Source organism: Ambystoma mexicanum, chromosome 10 (genome assembly GCF_040938575.1).
Source record: "Ambystoma mexicanum isolate Mex_15411 chromosome 10, UKY_AmexF1_1, whole genome shotgun sequence".
NCBI classification, from domain to species: domain Eukaryota; kingdom Metazoa; phylum Chordata; class Amphibia; order Caudata; family Ambystomatidae; genus Ambystoma; species Ambystoma mexicanum.
Genome location: NC_090932.1, coordinates 1,635,008,393 through 1,635,026,716, shown reverse-complemented (window position 1 = coordinate 1,635,026,716; position 18,324 = coordinate 1,635,008,393). Strand labels below are relative to the sequence as shown.

At 48.8% G+C, this 18,324-nt stretch overlaps 1 protein-coding gene across 4 annotated transcripts in view; it reads right to left on the bottom strand.

Moving 5' to 3' along the window:
- GNB1L (G protein subunit beta 1 like) overlaps positions 1-18,324 on the bottom strand; it is a 449,973-nt gene that overhangs the window by 89,051 nt on the left and 342,598 nt on the right. For all 4 annotated transcript variants that reach the window (XM_069620043.1, XM_069620041.1, XM_069620044.1 and 1 more), the window contains one exon: positions 5,093-5,191. In XM_069620043.1, the coding sequence (XP_069476144.1) occupies positions 5,093-5,191 (99 nt within the window). The remainder of the gene's footprint in view (positions 1-5,092; positions 5,192-18,324) is intronic.

The window sequence follows — 18,324 nt, the reverse complement described above, 5'->3', positions numbered from 1 at the left end:
TGCCGAGGCATACATGCAATGGCCTGAAACAGACATGCAGCAGCCTGCAGTCCAGGAAAGCTGTTCTACGGAGGCAAGGCTCACCAAGCTGTGATTGGTGGGACATGGTAAAACCCAGCTCTCTGGGATTAACCAGGTGACCAAGCCAAACAGTCTGAGGCACACATGCAGTGGCCTGAGGCACACATGCGGCGGCCTGAGGCACACATGCAGTGGCCTGCAGTCCAGGAAAGCTGTTCTATGGAGGCGGGGCTCACCAAGCTATAATTGGTGAACTATGGTAAGAGCCAGCTCTCTAGGATTAACAGGGTGACCAATCCAAGCTGCCGAGGCATAAATGCAGTGGCCGGTGGCAGACATGCAGCAACCTCCAGTCAAGGAAAGCCGTTCTATGGGGGGAGGCTCACCAAACTGTGATTGGTGGGTTATGGTAAGACCCAGCTCTCTAGGATTAACTGGGGGACCAATCCAAGCTGCCCGTAGCAGACATGCAGCGACCTGCAGCCCAGGAAGCTGTTCTACGGAGGCGAGGCGAACCTAGCTGTGATTGGTGGGTTATGGTAAAACCCAATTCTCTAGGATTAACTGGGGGACCAATCCAAGCTGCCCGAGGCAGACATGCAGCGGCCTGAGGCAGACATGTAGAGGCCTGCAGCCCAGGAAGCCGCTTTACGGAGGTGAGGCTCACCAAGCTGTGAGTGGTGGGCTATGATAAGACACAGTTGTGGTTAAATTACACTATGTATAGAAATCTCGCTAAACATTTGTAAAAGCGTGGAAGGAGCGTGAATCGCAACTACAGAGGTGTCCATTGCAGCAACGATTGGCTGAGACTTTGTGGACTGCAAGCCCACTCTCCACGGCCTTGCAGACATCAAAGGTCCTCGGATGTACTTCACTCTTGCCACACTGCTGAAAAGTTTGATTAGCTAGAATTGGCGAATTAGGCCAGCCTAAAAGTCTACCAAACCAGGGGGCCCCCATTTTGTCTTTTGACTGCTTGGGAGTCAAACAAAGAGCTCTTCTCGGTGGAGAACTGTCTGAAAGCATTCAGGAAGCCAACATCCTGAATGCTACCTAGTACCAGCCAGGACCAACTGAACTTGATCATGCACCAGCCCACCTCCTGGGCTTGTCCACAGCCTAGACGTTAATTCGCTTGCATGGCATCTGAGAAGGTTCTACAAAAGAAAGGAAAGCCAAGGAACTTGTGTGAGACCAACAGAAACTCTTGGTAGCCGAGTACTATGGCTCAAAGCACTCAGCATGGAGAAAAGGAGTGCCAGAAATCTACCCTTGTGGTGTTCCAAGGCAATTGCGCTAGTCAAGGTCCAACGGTATTCACGTCTACAAAAAGCAGCTGAGAACAGTCCAAGAATGCAGGTTACAGCATCAGCTCTGCATTGGAGCTTTTTCAAGAAAGCCAAGACGCACCTATGTAACCTCCTTAAAGCCCGACTGGGAAGAATAGTGCAAGCACTTATGCCCATCGGCTGCTCAAGAGGTCCCAGTTAGTGAAACGGACATCCGCGTCTACTGCTCCAGTCTCCAGAAGGTTCCTCTACCAGCTCCCGGCCGAGTAGTCCAATGTCATGAAAACCTCACTGGATAACACACCTGCGATCCGGGCCCCCTGGGAAACCCTGAGGACTGGGTTAACGCTGTCTCATTTTCCGAGTCAAGCTCTTTGCTTTTAAACTTGTGGTTGTGACAGAGGGCCTTCACGGAGTCCATCTGGATCTGTGTTGCTTGGCTCAGCCATGCAGCCAGCTTCTCGCTCCCCTTGCCTTGAGACCCGTAACATCTTCAATCACAGAAGCCCACTCTACCTGCAGACCCGTGCCCTCTTGGTTGAGGAGGGCATCGTTCTCTGCTACTCAGTCACGCTGAAAAGGCCAACTTGGACAGTTAGAAGATCTTTGCCAATTCATTCATTTCAGAAGATCTTTGCAAATTCGTTCATTTCAAAAGATCTTTGCCAATTTGTTCATTTCAGAAGATCCTTGCCAATTCGTTCATGTCAGATCTTTGCAAATTAATTTCTCATTGACTTTCATCGGATGCCTTCGTCCATAAACGTCCATTAACTATTGGCCGGACTGACTTTACTTAAAATTAGTGACATCAATCTGTTTTTTGTATCCTAAAACGTTTAGGGGAAATAAGTCAATGCAAGTAAGGATGTTTATAATAGCATGGACTTGCATGTTGAATTATTTAACTTTATAACAGTGTTGCAGTTAGATCCTGTGATATGAATTCCGTCCCCCAACACCAAGTTTGAGCTTGGACTGCGCTACTATAGGCGAGTCAAAGGCCATTTGAAAAATCGACTAAGAGTAATGCAGACAGATGTAACGTGGCACACATGTGTTTGTTACACAGCAAGGTTTGGAGACCCATGATCCAGAACCCGCAGGAGCAGCTGAAATAGAAGACACCCTGACTCTCTGGTCAGGCTACAGTTACAGGTGAGATCTGTGTACTCTAGAAAACTGGCATGCAAGGGACAGCCGGTGGTGGTGCCTTTGCGGCACGTGCTACATGGCAATGCTTATACTCATCTGTTGAGGCCCTGCACTCATAGTGCTTTGTGAGTGGAGCTGCAAAAACAAAGGCTTCAACTGATTTTCTGCTTCCCGGCTATTACGCTTGGAGGACACACTGCACAGAAAATCACCAAATACCGACCGAAAGAAGTCAGAAAGAAGCCTGGTTTCAAATTGGGTGTGTGATTGTCGGGGGACCTTGTGGGTGTGTCACTGAATGTCCAGTTAGTCGGCGGACCCTGTGGGTGTGTCACTGAATGTCCAGTTAGTCGGGGGACCCTGTGGGTGTGTCACTGAACGTCCAGTTAGTTGGGGGACCCTGTGGGTGTGTCATGTCAAGTTAGTTGGGGGACCCTGTGGGTGTATCACTGAATGTCCAGTTAGTCGAGGGACCCTGTGGGTGTGTCACTGAATGTCCATTTAGTCGGGGGACCCTGTGGGTGTGTCACTGAATGTCCAGTTAGTAGGGGGAACCTGTGGGTGTGTCACTGAATGTCCAGTTAGTTGGGGGAACCTGTGGGTGTGTCATTGAATGTCCAGTTAGTCGGGGGCCCCTCTGGGTGTGTCACTGAATGTCCAGTTAGTCGGGGGACCCTGTGGGTGTGTCACTGAACGTCCAGTTAGTTGGGGGACCCTGTGGGTGTGTCATGTCAAGTTAGTCGGGGGACCCTGTGGGTGTGTCATTGAATGTACAGTTAGTCGGGGGCCCCTATGAGTGTGTCATTGAATGTCCAGTTAGTCGGGGGACCCTGTGGGTGTGTCATTGAATGTCCAGTTAGTTGGGGGACCCGGTACCAGCCTCCCAAGAAAAAGAAATGGGGGCACATCTTTAAAGGAATCAAGACAGGTGCAAGTGGGCCGTTTATGGCGTCAGTTGAGACCAGGGTTAGGGTTGGACTGGGGACCAAAAGAGGCCCTGGAAATAATTCCCAGTGTGCGCTGAAAACTACAGCCTATAATTTAATTGGGTCATCCTTTTTGTCATTCTGACCCGACTTCTTTAAGGAAGAGGATTGTCTTTGTTCTTAAATCAGTCCAACGTGTTATCCAGTTTCCCCAACACAGGCCTGTCAGTGGAGGGGGGTCTGAAATTCAAAGTTTCCCAAATCATTCAAATTTTTCTGTCTGGCTTCCACTACACAGACCAAAGTAGGGGTGGGGGTCTGAAAAACAAACCGCTAAGTTACAACCAAAACTAAAATTGTGGGCGAGATCATAATTGCCATATGTATTTGTACCAATCTTGAAATCCTACTGCTAGCCTTTTATGCCTGCAGGAAAGACAAAAATCGCCCAACACCACATGTATAATTGTTTTAGTTATTGATCAGATTAATTATTTCTTGAAGTGAAATGTGTAGAAAGTGAAGAATTGTGATTGTATTCTTTTCAACTCACCTTTGTGAATTATTTATGTTGAGAGAAGTTGATTGTGTTGTGCCACGGGTAAAGTGGTGTTTGACATTTTCGTGTGAATTTCTATTACTTTTAATTTAAATAAATACCAATATATTCCCTGTACACCGGCCTGGTTCTTGGCTCATTGTTGGCTCAGTGGGAGGGAAGTGGGGCTAAAGAAGAGAATCTGTTAAACAGTTAGTTGCGTAGCACCTTGAGGGGGAGGGAAGGAACTTCCTGTATTGAGGGTGGCTTCTCAATAAAGGCTTACACATTAATAGCCTACTCTTTTGTGCTGTTTTGCTTTTAGTCTACTAGTGCTCCCAGACATCTGCAGACAATAAGGCTGCTGGTGATGACATCTCAACACGGAAACTGAAGCCACTGCAGCAGAGGAGCCTTGTCTCTGCTCTCCACTGTTAGAGCACATTGCAGTGCAATGTACACTGTCCATGTGAAGGGCCAGATGGGGGCTTCAGGGACCTGATCCAGCCTGCAGGCCTCATGTTTGACAACCCTGGTCTGGATGAAGAGGGAGTGAGGATCCTGAGCAATACCAGCATTGAGTTATCCAAGGTTCATTGCAACATGTTCCTCTGTGCAAACATCCGATGGCATCCTAGTTCAGGGACACTGTTCCAGAATGACGCGGGATCGATGGAGAAACAAACAGAATACATTTACCGAAACAGCACGGCACACACAGCAAAAGCTCTCGCCTGATAGATAACACAGGAGCTTGCTAAACCAGTGTTGCTGGATGAGGAAGATCACAAGAGCTTGAACGTCTCTACACACACTTTGTTGGTATTAGAAACACAACATTCCCAACTACCACACTCTGGAATGCCGCGGATATCAAATGATTGACATTTATTGAACAAGGCGCCAAGAAAAAAGAGAAAGAAAGCCCTGGGGCTATGAAGCATCCAACAGCACGTTTACAAAACATCACGTACCTTCCAATAAAGAAAGTTACACTCACTGTCTTAATAATACTTTGCAAGCTTCTCTTTTCTAACAGTATAATTACTTAATTGGTTAAACAACGACGCCAAATCCTTATCGTCGAGTGATTCATGCGCTCATGTAAAATTAATCACAAATTCAGGGATCGGCCGTTTCTAAGCCAGCAGGGGCCTTACCTGCCAGAGTCGTAGACACATTGGCATTCCCAGCCTGGGCTCGCCCCCTGGCGTCAGGGCGCACACCAGCTTCTTGGAGGGCAGCTCCAGCACTTTGACCTACAATGAAGACAGAAGGGTTAGGAGGCGGCATGCTCAAGGTCACAGCCAAGCTTTCTTAGTGAGGTCTTTGGTGAGTGAAGCACAACTAAAGAGCATAGGAGCACACACAAGGCACCCATCAACACATACCACGATTAGCGGCTCGTAAGAGCTTTACAGAATCCCCGCCAGGAATACCTCATGGGGTAAGTTATAATTACTTCAAAAACGGTTATCTCGGGGGACGAGCATGTATTTTTGCTTTACCGCTGCCAGGGTAGGAATTTCATGGCGTAAATGAAATCATTTTCAAATACTGCATGCTGTATTTCAGAAATACTCAAGTCATTTTCCAAAAAATGAACTCAAAGTGGCAATGCCACTGTAAGACGCCAAACAGAACCACTGTTCAAACTGCTATCTGAAGAGGAAACTGCACTTCAAAAAAGGAAAATAGGAAACCACTAATAAACCTGCTAAAGAAATAGTAACCCCTACTCAGACTTTTATGCAAGCTTAAAAAACGAATTAAACTTCTATTCAAAACGGAAAACGCTACTCATATTGCTATTCAATTGGAAACTGCTATGCAAACTTTATGCAAGTACGAAACTGATACTCAAACTGCAATACAATAAAGAAACTTCTACTGAAATTGCTATTTAAACGGGAAGCTGCTAGTCAAACTTATCAAAGTAGGACATGGCTTCTTAAACTGCTATCCAACTAAGATAATACTCAAATGACCATTTTAACTGAATCCAGCAAATAGCTACTCACACTGCATGTCAAAAGAGAAATCCCCACTCAAACTGCCATCTAGTCTGCATCTTCGACTAAAACTGCTGTTAACACATGGAAGCATTACTCAAAATTCAATCCATTAAGAAAAATGCTACCCGTGCTGCTATTGTAACTGACAGAGATACTCAAAACACTATTCAAATAGGGAATCAATCCTCAAACAGAATTTCAAAAGGGCAGCGAATGATACTCAATAGCAATCCAAACAGAAAAGGCCACTTACATTGGGAAACATACTACAATGGATACCCAAAATGCTACCCAAATCTTCTTTCCAAATTGATAACCCAAACTGCTACTTCAAACTCCCACCCCAAACTAAACCTGCTACTCAAACATTGTTTCAAAATAAACATGATATCTAGACTGCATTCTCAAATACCATCCTAAGCTACAGCCATAAAGACCTAAGCTGGGCGCTTCGCTCTACAACAAAAATTAAAAATCTACAGGTCAAAATATCTCCTCTCATTATATCTCAGCCAATGTTCACAGCTGCAACTGTATACTGAAATTGCCTGCAGGGTTCTCCTGTCTATTGACAAGAAACAGAAAATCCAAATAGTCCAGGCACTGGTTTTTACAAGACTGGACAATCCCAACAGTTTGATACTTAATCACTCCAATAAAGACATGTGTCTATCCCATCTAGAATAACGAAGCATGGGTGGGGTTTAGCACAAGGACACAATTATATTTCGGGGGCACTGAAAATCCGACAGTGGATAGCCATGCGATTTCAAATTGATGTCAATGTCCTATGTATCACCACTAGAACAGATGAAAATTCTGGAACCCAATATCCTTCAATTCACCTCACCAAATGTCCCCTGTAACCTGCAGCCTGAAATGAATGGGCGGGCCTGGGCCCGAGGGATAACAAACTGGAACCCAAACACCTGAAATTCAAGAATGTTTTTTGACCTCTGTTGTTTAGAGCTCCTTCCTGGCCCCAGTACAGCACCCCGCCACATTTGCTATGCTCACAGACAGCGCATGCTCAAAGACCGCGTATGCTCAAAGGCCGCGTATGCTCAAAGGCCGCGCATGCTCAAAGACAGCGCATGCTCAAAGGCCGCGTATGCTCAAAGGCTGCGTGTCTGCCCTCAACTCATTCTGGAATTTAAAAAACAGTGTTTTTTAAATGAAGGGGCCTCTGCTGTTTGGCACAGTGTTTTCAAGGCTTGTGCTTGTTACTGCACTTTGCTTGTGTTAACCCTGTGGTGGCCATTGTCTTGGCGATCTGAATTATGCGCAGTGGGTGTAGTGCATTGGAAAAGACTGGATCAATACATCAATATGCTTTCAGGAATTAAAATGTCAGACCTGGGCACTGCTACACCCCTTACTTAATGACCAAATGCTACAAGGTGAATACCTCACCCCTCAAAAGAAATGTGGTCGGCAGTGACATCAGTTGGGGTCGCCAGAGGTCGCAACTGCAACCCCTGGGGTCTCCCTTTCTACCCCTAAAACAATAATTTTAAAACATTGATTTTTTTTTTTTACCTTGAAGCTCCTGGGCTGTGGCCAGTGACATGTGGTTCTTTGTTTTGGGAGTGGCGGAATTTATGTTGAGGCCTCTTTAAAAAAACAAGCGGTTCCACACGTGTAACACTTTCAGCAGTGACCCTAAATAAGAAAGAATAGGAATAACAAATAATTTGTCTTTCTGGAATTCTATACAATAATTGCTAGACTCATTAGAGGGTGAAAGGTCATGTTCTATCGCTTCCCATGATGTCACTTCGGGGTGGGGTCAAATTACATCTCATCCTGTGATGTCATCAGAGGTCAAGGGTCATGTGATGTCACTTCTGCTACCGCTGCCATTTTGGTGATATGACGTCCCTGGTGGTCCGCAAAAACTAACGCCATTGTGAATACTGCTTCTTATACTGTCGCGCCATCCACCATATGGGCACCCTAGATATCTATTTAAACCTGGTGACCCTGAATCAGGGCATGATTTGAAGCACTGGAAACCAAAGCAGTACTGCCTGCGGACCAGGCTAGGCCTCAACGTGTTGCTCACACGCCGCTCCCTAGCGCCCTTGCTCTAGTTTCAGATTCAATTCCCCTCTCTGTATGGAGAGTGGCCACAGTGCAGCAGCCAGGGGCATCTCCTTCATATCTTTCTAGTGATGGAGACACCTGTCAATCAGGAACCATACCAAGATCTGAAAACAAAACGAGCGAGGTCCCTGAACAAGCTGGCAGATGGCAATGCCATCGAGCAGCGACCAATCTCGGGCAGGCATGAACGAGCGACACAGGAGTAGAGTGCTCTTAAACCATGAGCCAGCCGCTGAGCAACACTAGTCCGGTCACAAGAGCCAGGTACCCAAAATAGAACTACACGGAACACTCAACTCAACATGGGCAAAGGTATGCCTCCAAAGGAGCAGGGCCCTACGGAGCTAGCCTGAGCCGACCGCCGAGCGACACTAGTCCGGTAACTAGGGCCAGGTACCCAAAATAGAACAACACGGAACACTCAACTCAACATGGGAAAAGGTGCGCCTCCAAAGGAGCAGGGCCCTACGGAGCTAGCCTGAGCCAACGGCCGAGTGACACCACTAGTCCGGTCACTAGGGCCAGGTACCCAAAATAGAACTGCATGGAACACTCAACTCAACATGGGCAAAGGTGCGCCTCCAAAGGAGCGGGGCCCTACTGAGCTAGCCTGAGCCGACCGCCGAGCAACACGAGTCCGGTCACTAGGGCCAGGTACCCAAAATAGAACTGCATGGAACACTCAACTCAACATGGGCAAAGGTGCGCCTCCAAAGGAGCAGGGCCCTACTGAGCTAGCCTGAGCCGACCGCCGAGCGAAACTAGTCCGGTCACTAGGGCCAGGTACCCAAAATAGAACTGCATGGAACACTCAACTCAACATGGGCAAAGGTGCGCCTCCAAAGGAGCACGGCCCTACGGAGCTAGCCTGAGCCGATCGCCGAGCGAAACTAGTCCGGTCACTAGGGCCAGGTACCCAAAATAGAACTGCATGGAACACTCAACTCAACATGGGCAAAGGTGCGCCTCCAAAGGAGCAGGGCCCTACGGAGCTAGTCTGAGCCGACCACCGAGCGACACTAGTCCGGTAACTAGGGCCAGGTACCCAAAATAGAACAACACGGAACACTCAACTCAACTCAACATGGGCAAAGGTGCACCTCCAAAGAAGCAGGGCCCTACTGAGCTAGCGAAGCTGGCAAATTCCGCGAACATGGCAACCATCAAACTTAGCAGGCAGCCATAGTCTTGGCTAGCTCCCATTCTCATCAAATTTATAATGTTGGCAAATTTAGAAATTAGTGATAAGTTGGCAATGAGTTAGGAGCTACAGTTACACTGGGATTGGATGGCCAATTCAAAGGACGCTAAACCTGTTCTGGGGCGTTTTTTAACAACGAGCTCACTTTTTGTTGGCAAGACCTTCCTCTTTTCTTCTGCCTTCGCTCCCCCTCTCCCCTGCTGATCTGTTCTCTCTTGGCACCGTGCACCTGGCCACCCTCTGTCCTCCGGGCCCAGGTACCTGCTCACGTTGCCACCCTCCCGCACTGCTTCCGGACCACCCCTTGCACTGGGGTCTGTATCTGTCCCCCTACAGCCCCGCCCCCCTTTTCTTCCTGCACTTATCAGACCTACCCTGTCTGCTGCCTTAAACCTAGCACTTGCAAATTGTTGGCTGCATTACCACTGTTTGTTGCCTTTATTATTTATTTATTGTTATTTATCTGTTTCTCCTCTGCTTCGCACTTTCCACCTCTCCCCCCTTCCATGCACTTTCCCCCTCCCCCCTCTCCCATGCACTTGCGCATTCTCAATGTCACTGGGCCTAGTAAGATCGCTGTTTTGTTCCCCTCCCTTGCCTTGTCGCGCTCTGAAACACTTGTGTACGAGCGCGATAGAAATAAAATATCAATCAATCAATCAATGTTACATTTCTGTGTACATTTGCAAAAATGTATCAAGAGTACCTAGTAAAAGTAACTTATCAAACATGAATAACACTTAAAATAAAAGCAGATAGATGTGTTTTTTTGAAAATAACTAAAGTAGAAATGAACAAAGCACAAATTAATTGCTTTTAATATTTAAAAAAAGCATAAGATGGATCGAATTAAAAAAGTCAAATACTTCTGGGCCGGAGAAGTCTGGTTTAGATCAAGTAAGCAGGGCGGGGAAACGTGGACAGTCTGGGCGATTCCCCCATTCTGATGATCGTGTACCTTTAGGTACAGAAGAAGGGGTGCAGGGATGAGCTGCGGGGAGAAAGGTTGGGGTGCAGCAGAGAATCGCTCAATACATATGAAACCAAAATCATATGCATTTGGACAGAATTTCCCTTTTTTACATAAAAAGGGAACATCATTTATATAGTTGAATTTCATTGTTTTTAACATTAACATTAAGTTATTAGTCATTTGTATCTCTTCGTGTTTAGTCTGGAGTAGGAGTCCAGGCTATTTTAGGAGGTAAATGTAGACAGTAGAATTGTAGTCTGTCTGCAGAGGAATAGGCTGGGCAAAGTGTTGGCCCAACTCCCTGGGATAATGGGGAGGAGAAGCAAGAGAGAGCACTAGCTGGGAAAGGAGGGCCACCAAGTGAACATGAGGCTTTAGCCATGAAGAGGAGTGTGGGGGTACAGCAGCAGCATACCCTCTGCCTGGGGCAGCCACCTGGCTGCATACAGAAGAGGCCTTCTTCACACGCTGGCTACCGCCTATTGCATCAACGCCCCGCTTAGGGTATTCGAGAGGACCAGAGAATATATAGAATATTACTGGGTATTATTAATGTAGCTTGGTTGGGTTCACTTTGTTTCTATGGTTTTAGGTTTCCTTTGTTTTTAGGGTTTCGACTATAGCATATTCTCATGTGTACTGTAGAATGCCATGTCTGGGCACTAAACATTATTTCTTTACCATTTCCTCATTCAATGTGGCCGGCACATCTTCCTCTGAGGAGCTACCTTGCCCTGGGTTCCTAGAAATGCGACCAACCCTACCCTTTCTGGGGCCACGCTTCTCTCCTGCTACAGCACCGCCTCCATCTGCTTTGGTGGGAAATTTGGCAATGTGCTTCTGGTGCCTAGAGTACCTCTCCCGCTTACTCTGGGCGGGGTGGAGGACTAGACGCGGCCACCGTGCAGTGTGGTTGGTGCTTTAATTGGACCGAATGAGTCGCCTGCGCCCTTTGTAACAGCCAGCATACGCCAAACTGGTCTGGCAGATCGGTTAACTGGATTCACCAAACAATGGGCCTCATTACGACCCAGGTGGTAAGTTACCGCCTGGGTCGTACCCTTACCACCATGGCGTAAACTATGTTTACGCCAGGTGGTTGGCGGATTTACCGCCCCATTCCAAGGTGAGTGGGGCGGTAAATCCCCATTTCCCATTTTACCCTTCCCCATTCCCATTTTTGCCCCATAGGGCATAATGGGAGTGGGGAAGGCGCTAATTACGCCACCGTAAATTACCAAAAGGCAGCCCACCCACAGACTTTCCAGTGTCACAGAACTCTCTTGCCCCAACTCACCCGTTTTCCTTACCTGGGGGTCTATGATTCTGAAAACCACTCCTGGCATACACATACACCGCCACTGATGCCCCTCTGCCCTGCTATGCATTTCTAAATCGCCCCCATTCGCTCTGCTCAGGCGCCCTCTCTGGCATACGCGGCTGCCTGTTCTCTTGCTGGCCCTTCCTCTTTTTCTCCCTCAGAAGGTTTGACACCTCCAAGACTGAATGTGGTGTTGAGTCAAACGAGAGGGAGAGAGGGAGAAGGAGAGGGAGAGGGAGAGGAAGAGGGGGAGGGGGAGAGGGGGAGAGGGGGAGGGGGAGAGGGAGAGAGGGGGAGGGAGAGAGGGAGAGGGAGGGCAAGGGAGAGGGAAGAAGAGAGGAAGAGAGGGAGAGAGAGGGGGAGAGGGGGAGCGAGAGGGAGACGGAGAGAGAGGGAGAGGGGGAGAGAGGGAGAGGGGAGACAGAAGGAGAGAGGGAGGGAGGGGGAGAGGGAGAGGGAGGAAGAGAGGGAGACAGGGGGAGGGAGGGAGAGGGGGAGGGAGAGAAGGAGAGAGGGGGAGGGGGGAGAGGGGGACAGGGGAGGGGGAGGGGGATGGAGAGGGGGAGGGAGAGAGGGGAGGCAGAGGGAGAGAGGGGGGAGAGATAAAGGGAGAGGGAGAGGGGGAGATGGGGAGGGAGGAAGAGAGGGAGAGGGAGAGAGGGAAAGGGGGAGGGACAGGAAGGGAGAGAGGGAAGGGAGGGGGAGGGGGAGAGAGGGAGAGGGGGACGGGGAGAGGGAGGGCGAGGGAGAGGGAAGAAAAGAGGAAGAGAGGGAGGGAGAGGGGGAGAGGGGGAGAGGGGGAGCGAGAGGGAGAGGGAGAGAGAGGCAGAGGGGGAGAGAGGGAGAGGGGAGGCAGAGGGAGAGAGGGAGGGAGGGGCAGAGGGAGACAGGGGGAGGGAGGGAGAGAGGGGGAGAGGGGGGAGAGGGGGAGAGGGGGAGGGGGAAGGGGACAGGAGGGGGGGAGGGAGAGGGGGAGGGAGAGAGGGAGAGGGGAGGCAGAGGGAGAGATGGAGGGGGAGGGGGAGAGATAAAGGGAGAGGGAGAGAGGGGGAGATGGGGAGGGAGGGGGAGAGGGAGAGAGGGAGACGGGGAGAGGGAGAGAGGGGGAGAGGGGAAGAGGGGGAGAGGGGGAGGGAAGGAGAGAGGGAAAGAAGGGGTGAAGGGGAGGCAGAGGGGGAGGAAGAGCGGGAGGGGGAGGGAGAGAGAGAGAGGGAGAGAGGGGGAGGGAGAGTGAGGGAGAGAGGGGGAGAGGGGGAGGCAGAGGCACAGGGGGACGGGGAGAGGGGAAAAGGGGGAGGGAGAGGGGGAGAGGGGGAAAGGGCGAGAGGGGGAGAGGGATGGAGAGGGGAGAGGGAGAGGGAGGATGAAGGGAGAGGGAGAGGGAGACGGAGAGAGGGGGAGGGAGAGGGAGGGAGAGAGGGAGAGGAGAGTAGTGTTACCATATATAAAGGAATAATCCCTTAACCATGTATTATGTTTCTTTTCTATGAAGGGAGTTTTTTTTCTTTTTTATGACTCTCCAGCTCCCTCTTTTCACATCTTTCGCCCAGGATTGATCTGAGTCCTTCGGAGTCCCAGCAAGTCTGTGTTGCTGTCTGAGAACTGCCACCAGAAGTGGTGTTGAAAGCCAGAATTACCCATCCTGGTACCTCTACTCCCCACAGGGTTAAGGGTTGGTTCAAAGGGACTATAGCCAATGGATGAGAAGCTAAAAGTGACCTTTCTTTTTTCCGCAGTCCCACTACTTGACAACAGTCCTGCTGAAAAGCTTGAACAGCATGATGTAACAGATGTGAGCAATTTGTCCCTTCTCCCCAGAGGGGAGCCACCCCCTTTGAGGCTGGGGAGGTGAGCCTGCTAAGCAAGAGCCTCCATAGGGGCCGGGGCAAATGGGACCTCACTGAGAGTGCCCCCCTCTAGGGGACAAGGACTCCCATCCATACCAGTAACTCCCTACAAAAAACACTGTCTGCTTACATGGGAATAGAAAAGACGGACATTATTGCTGTGGATTGGCATCCCCAACATACTAACACTGCCCCCAGATATTGGGCTGAAGACAATGCTAGGATCCTCGTGAAGTCAACAGCTGATGGTGATCAACAATCCCGTGAAATAAGTCAGAGAGAATAAAGAGACGAAGCTGGAATGGAGGAAGAAGAATCCTACTCAGAGGCCAGTCTCTGATGTGAGAACCTCCTGGAAGGGCAGAGTCGCGCTTCTCTGAGGAGCCAGAGGTAGCGTGGAGAGAGAGCAGAATGAGAGAGAGAGATGCTAGCAGGCTGGCGCTGTGAAGGCCGACATTGCCGGGAAAGAGACAGAGACGGGGACGGTAGAGAGACCGTCTCGTCTTGTGGCACGAACACACAGCAGCAGTGGTGTGCTTTGTGCCAGTTAACCAACGCCGAGACCAGGCCGCAATGGAGAAACCAAATCTCTGATCTCTGTGCTAGAAGTGTAACAACTGCCAAGCCGGGCAGGCAAAGGGAAGCGAGTGCTCCCGAGAAGGTACAGCTGGGGAGAGGGACGGACGGTTACGTCGATGAGTTATGTAAATCCGAAAGCAAAAGAGGCTTAACTAAAAAGAGCGAGACAAGAAGCCATAAGGGTTATGGGTGCCTGGGAAACCCGATCGCTAGACGCAGGCAGACGTCCAAAAGATACCCTGCTGAGTTGAGCAAATCAGAGGGCCACAAGGCTGTAGAGTGCCCTAAAAAGATAAGCACACATTTCCAACATTTGGAAATCAGGGAACCAGGAGGGTTCAATTACTCAATCCTAAATCAAGAACAATTTGAAAGACATTGTCCAAGTTGGTGGGATCGCACTAGGAGAATCATTACTCCTTTTAAGGTGCTAGAACAATGGGATTTGCGAAAAGACTTAAAACCGGTTATAAAGAACCTGAAGAGAGGGCTGAAAACCTTATTATAATTTTTATGTTAACCTTTTTTTAAAAGTGGAAGGGCCAGATAGGGGTTAGGTGTCGGACTAGGGACTATTTTTGATTTGGACATAGCAACAGGGACAGGTAGGCATGTTCTTGTTATAAAATAAACACTGTTGAAATGTTAAGCTCTAGTTCGACTATTTCTTCTGCTTCCCCACAATGTTCACACCAAATATCTGAAGTACATCCATAGAGGTTTCCAGAAGGAAGTTCCGGCCCTTGGGAAGAATTTGCCTCTTGCTTTGAAGGGGCGCGGTGCTGCTTTATCATCGTTCCCTGCGCATCTGCCATCGAGTTTGCTTGTAACATTTTGGAATACTGCCTAAACCCGCAACTGGGACAATGGATTTGAACACCACCGTACAGCAGCTAGCCACCCAGTTAGCAGAGGTTAAAGTTGAACACAGCACATCAAGAAAGTTTGGTTGTCGTTTGTTCCAAGGGAGACTAAGAAGATAGGGTGGGCCGAGGTCCCACCAATCCAGATGTCTCGATCCCTCTTAATCAGCCCTTGCCTAGAGATACTGTGCACACTTCTGTTTACCAAGTGGCAGTCTTTAAAATACCTTTGCCTGACTGCTTTCACACGGATCCCAAGAGGTTTGAAGTAATTTAGACCCAATGGCTTTTACACTTTCACATGAAACCAGACTATTTCCCGCCTGATCAGACTAAAGTCATCTTTATTGGTCAATCTGAGTGGGGAGACCATGGCCTGGGTGACTCCTGAGCTTGATGGCCCTATGCCACTTAACTATACCACCTTCAGTGCCACATTTAAGAAAAGGTTTCATTGGGCCTCATTACGACCCAGGCGGTAAGTTACCGCCTGGGTCGTACCTTTACGCCATGGTGGTTGGCGGATTTACCGCCCCATTCCAAGGTGAGTGGTGCGGTAAATCCCCATTTCCCATTTTACCCTTCCCCATTCCCATTTTTGCCCCATAGGGCATAATGGGAGTGGAGAAGGCGCTAATTACGACACCGTAAATTACGTTGGCGTAATTAGCACCATGGTCCCTTAGCGCCATGGATTTTAACGCCTGCAAAAAGCAGGCGTTAAACTCACCATGGCGCTAAGGGACCTCGGAATCAGGCGTTAAGGGTCGGCGCCGTTTACGGCGCCGTTAACCCCTTAACGCCTGACTCGTAATGAGGCCCATTGTCCTCAAAGTGCACCGGCAAAAGTTGTTGAGATGCTGACTTGGAAGGAAAGGTCTCGAGATCCGATTACATGTATGGCACATCTCCAGAAACGACTAATTGAAGTCCAGTGGCTGAAGAGGTGCAATATGGTGTTTGGCAACAAACCCAAAGAAGAAATCCAAAACATCTTAGCTTAAGTGCATCCTCAACCACCCCCATGGAGGGACTGCTTGAGGCGTCTCTTCATCTAGATCAACGGACGCAGGAACGTAAAGGAATTAGACGTAGAGTAGAGCTCCCTCAAACCTTTTCCACTTCCCGACCAAACATGCAGGCACCGGTCAAGTTTCCAGAGGTGAACCGTCCTGAGCCTATGGCAGATGGAAGAATATGAGGGCCCTTGACTGGAGAAGAGATGCAACAAAGACATCAAGAAAACCTGTGCATGTTTTGTGGCACACGGGGCCAGCTTGCGAGAGATTGCCCTTTGCTTGTGTCAGGAAACGTCTTCACTCAAAGATAAAAGGGAGTCCTCTTACAAGCATAGACCAGGATCCAACGCACTCCTGGAACGGTAAAGACCTGAATCCTTGTTCCCTGAAAGTGCACTTACCTCTGGAGTTCCTCAGCGCAGACGAACCTGTGCAAGTCGAACCATTAGTGGACTTCGATGCCTATGGCAATTACATGACGTTTCACCCAGTAGTGATCCATTTCCATTCTCTTAGGAGCCGCCCCTTAACCAGTTCAATCAGTGCACCGGTCACCATTAAAGTGTTAATGTCTGGAGTGGTAACCCTTGTTATTGTGGGATTACGAACGAGAACAAGGTATCATCAGGAGTTCATTTGGTTTCACTTGATTCAAACAGTGGAGTTGAAGGGGATTCTGGGAATGCCTTGCCTTGCTCAACACAACCCAGTTATTAACTGGCCTTTGCGACACTACATCTCTCCTCAGACTATTTCCAGGAAGTCTGTTTCACTGAATACCGACAGAACGTTCCTCCACTATTAACCATTTATTTCTCCAATTAAAGCGCACAGGTGCCTCCATTTCACCGGATGATTGTCCCATCGATCTCATAACAGATAAGCCGATTCCACATGGATGGGCATACTCTCATGCCTCAAGAGGAAAGAATCTTGAAGGAATATATCAACGAGAACTAGGGAAGGGTTTAATTCGGCCTTTCGCGTCCCCATCTGGTAAGCCAACATTTCTTGTTGAAAAGAGGACAGGGGATCTATGTCCTTGCTTTGACTATAGAGAATTAAACATCACTTTAAAGAAAATGGTATCCGCTCCCCTTGATTCCAGACCTCATCAATCAGGTCTGGACCGCAAAATTGTGTTATAATTTGGTCATGATGAAGTAAGGTTGACGAGTGGAGAACAGCGCAGAAAGAAAATGTGGCCATTACAAATATCCGATGATGTCATTTGGCAGGTGTAATGCACCCACAGTGTTCTAACACTTTTTTTCGGCTGTCTTCCAGGACATCGGAGGTGTACACTTGAATATATTAGGATGTCATGCAATTGTTTGGTCTTCTGATCTGCAAGAGCACCAACGTCATGAGGTGATCTACTGCAACTTATCAGGAATCACCACCGGTACGCCACGCTGGAAAAGCGCTCCTGTGACACCATGCAATATAGTTTCTTGGTAACTTTCACATGCCTAGCGGAGTACAGAACATACAAGCAGTGTTAGAATGGCCACAGCCTCAAACGGTCATGGAGGTACAGCGATACCTCAACTTTTACTAGCGAGTTATCCAGAATTATCCAATGGTTGCCCAGCCCCTAATGCAACTCACCAAGAAAGGGCTAAACCTTTAATGGACGAAAGGCACGAAACGGACAGAGGTCTACTAAGGAGGCCTCCTCTCGGGACTCGCTTTGGAGTCACAATACATCAGGGTGGAAGAGGCCGAAGGTAGAGCTCCCAAAGCCGCGATGGCATGGAAAGGGCTGATGTTCCGCAGCACGCGAGCCTTCACTGGATTCCCCAAAGGATGCTACTGTGCAAGCTTCCTGGTGGCAGCTGCAGTTTCTTGGAACAACGTCTAGTCCAAATTGGGTCTTGCCAACTGGGTTCATCGAAGACTAACGTGTCAATGCAATGACTACAACAGCAAATCTGTTCTTGCTGTGGCGAACAATAAAGACCTGGCGCAAAACTAGAGGTTTTCCATCATAAAACAGGTCATCATTCTTTCTGACTTCGAATCAATTGCACAAAGTGCATTCCTTAAACTTTCAATGCTTCCTTGATTCTGGATCAAGAGAAAAAAGCTTTTATTTTAAAGAAGGTGGTGTTCCCAGGTTACAGTTTATCAACCTCAGGTAGATAGTCTTTCTGTAGAAACCTGAAAACATAGAAGCTAAGGCAGTGAAGAAGGTCTCAGCGAGGAGAAGGTCTCCCTGCCTCTAAAATGTCTTCCATTCTCTCACAGGCAATCAGCTGTCTGGAGCAGAAACCTTTTGTATAGTGTGACAAGGCCTGTCGCCAGGGCTTGTCAAGGGTGAAGGGAGCCCGCCCCCAATACCCACTTGAGGTGCCGGGGATAAGGCAGGTCCCCTTCCAGCCCCTCCTCATCTGGCAGCGCTGGCCATCGTGCCACCGGAGAGAACCACCGCTAGGAAGACAAACTGGAGGTGGAGGGCTCCAGCG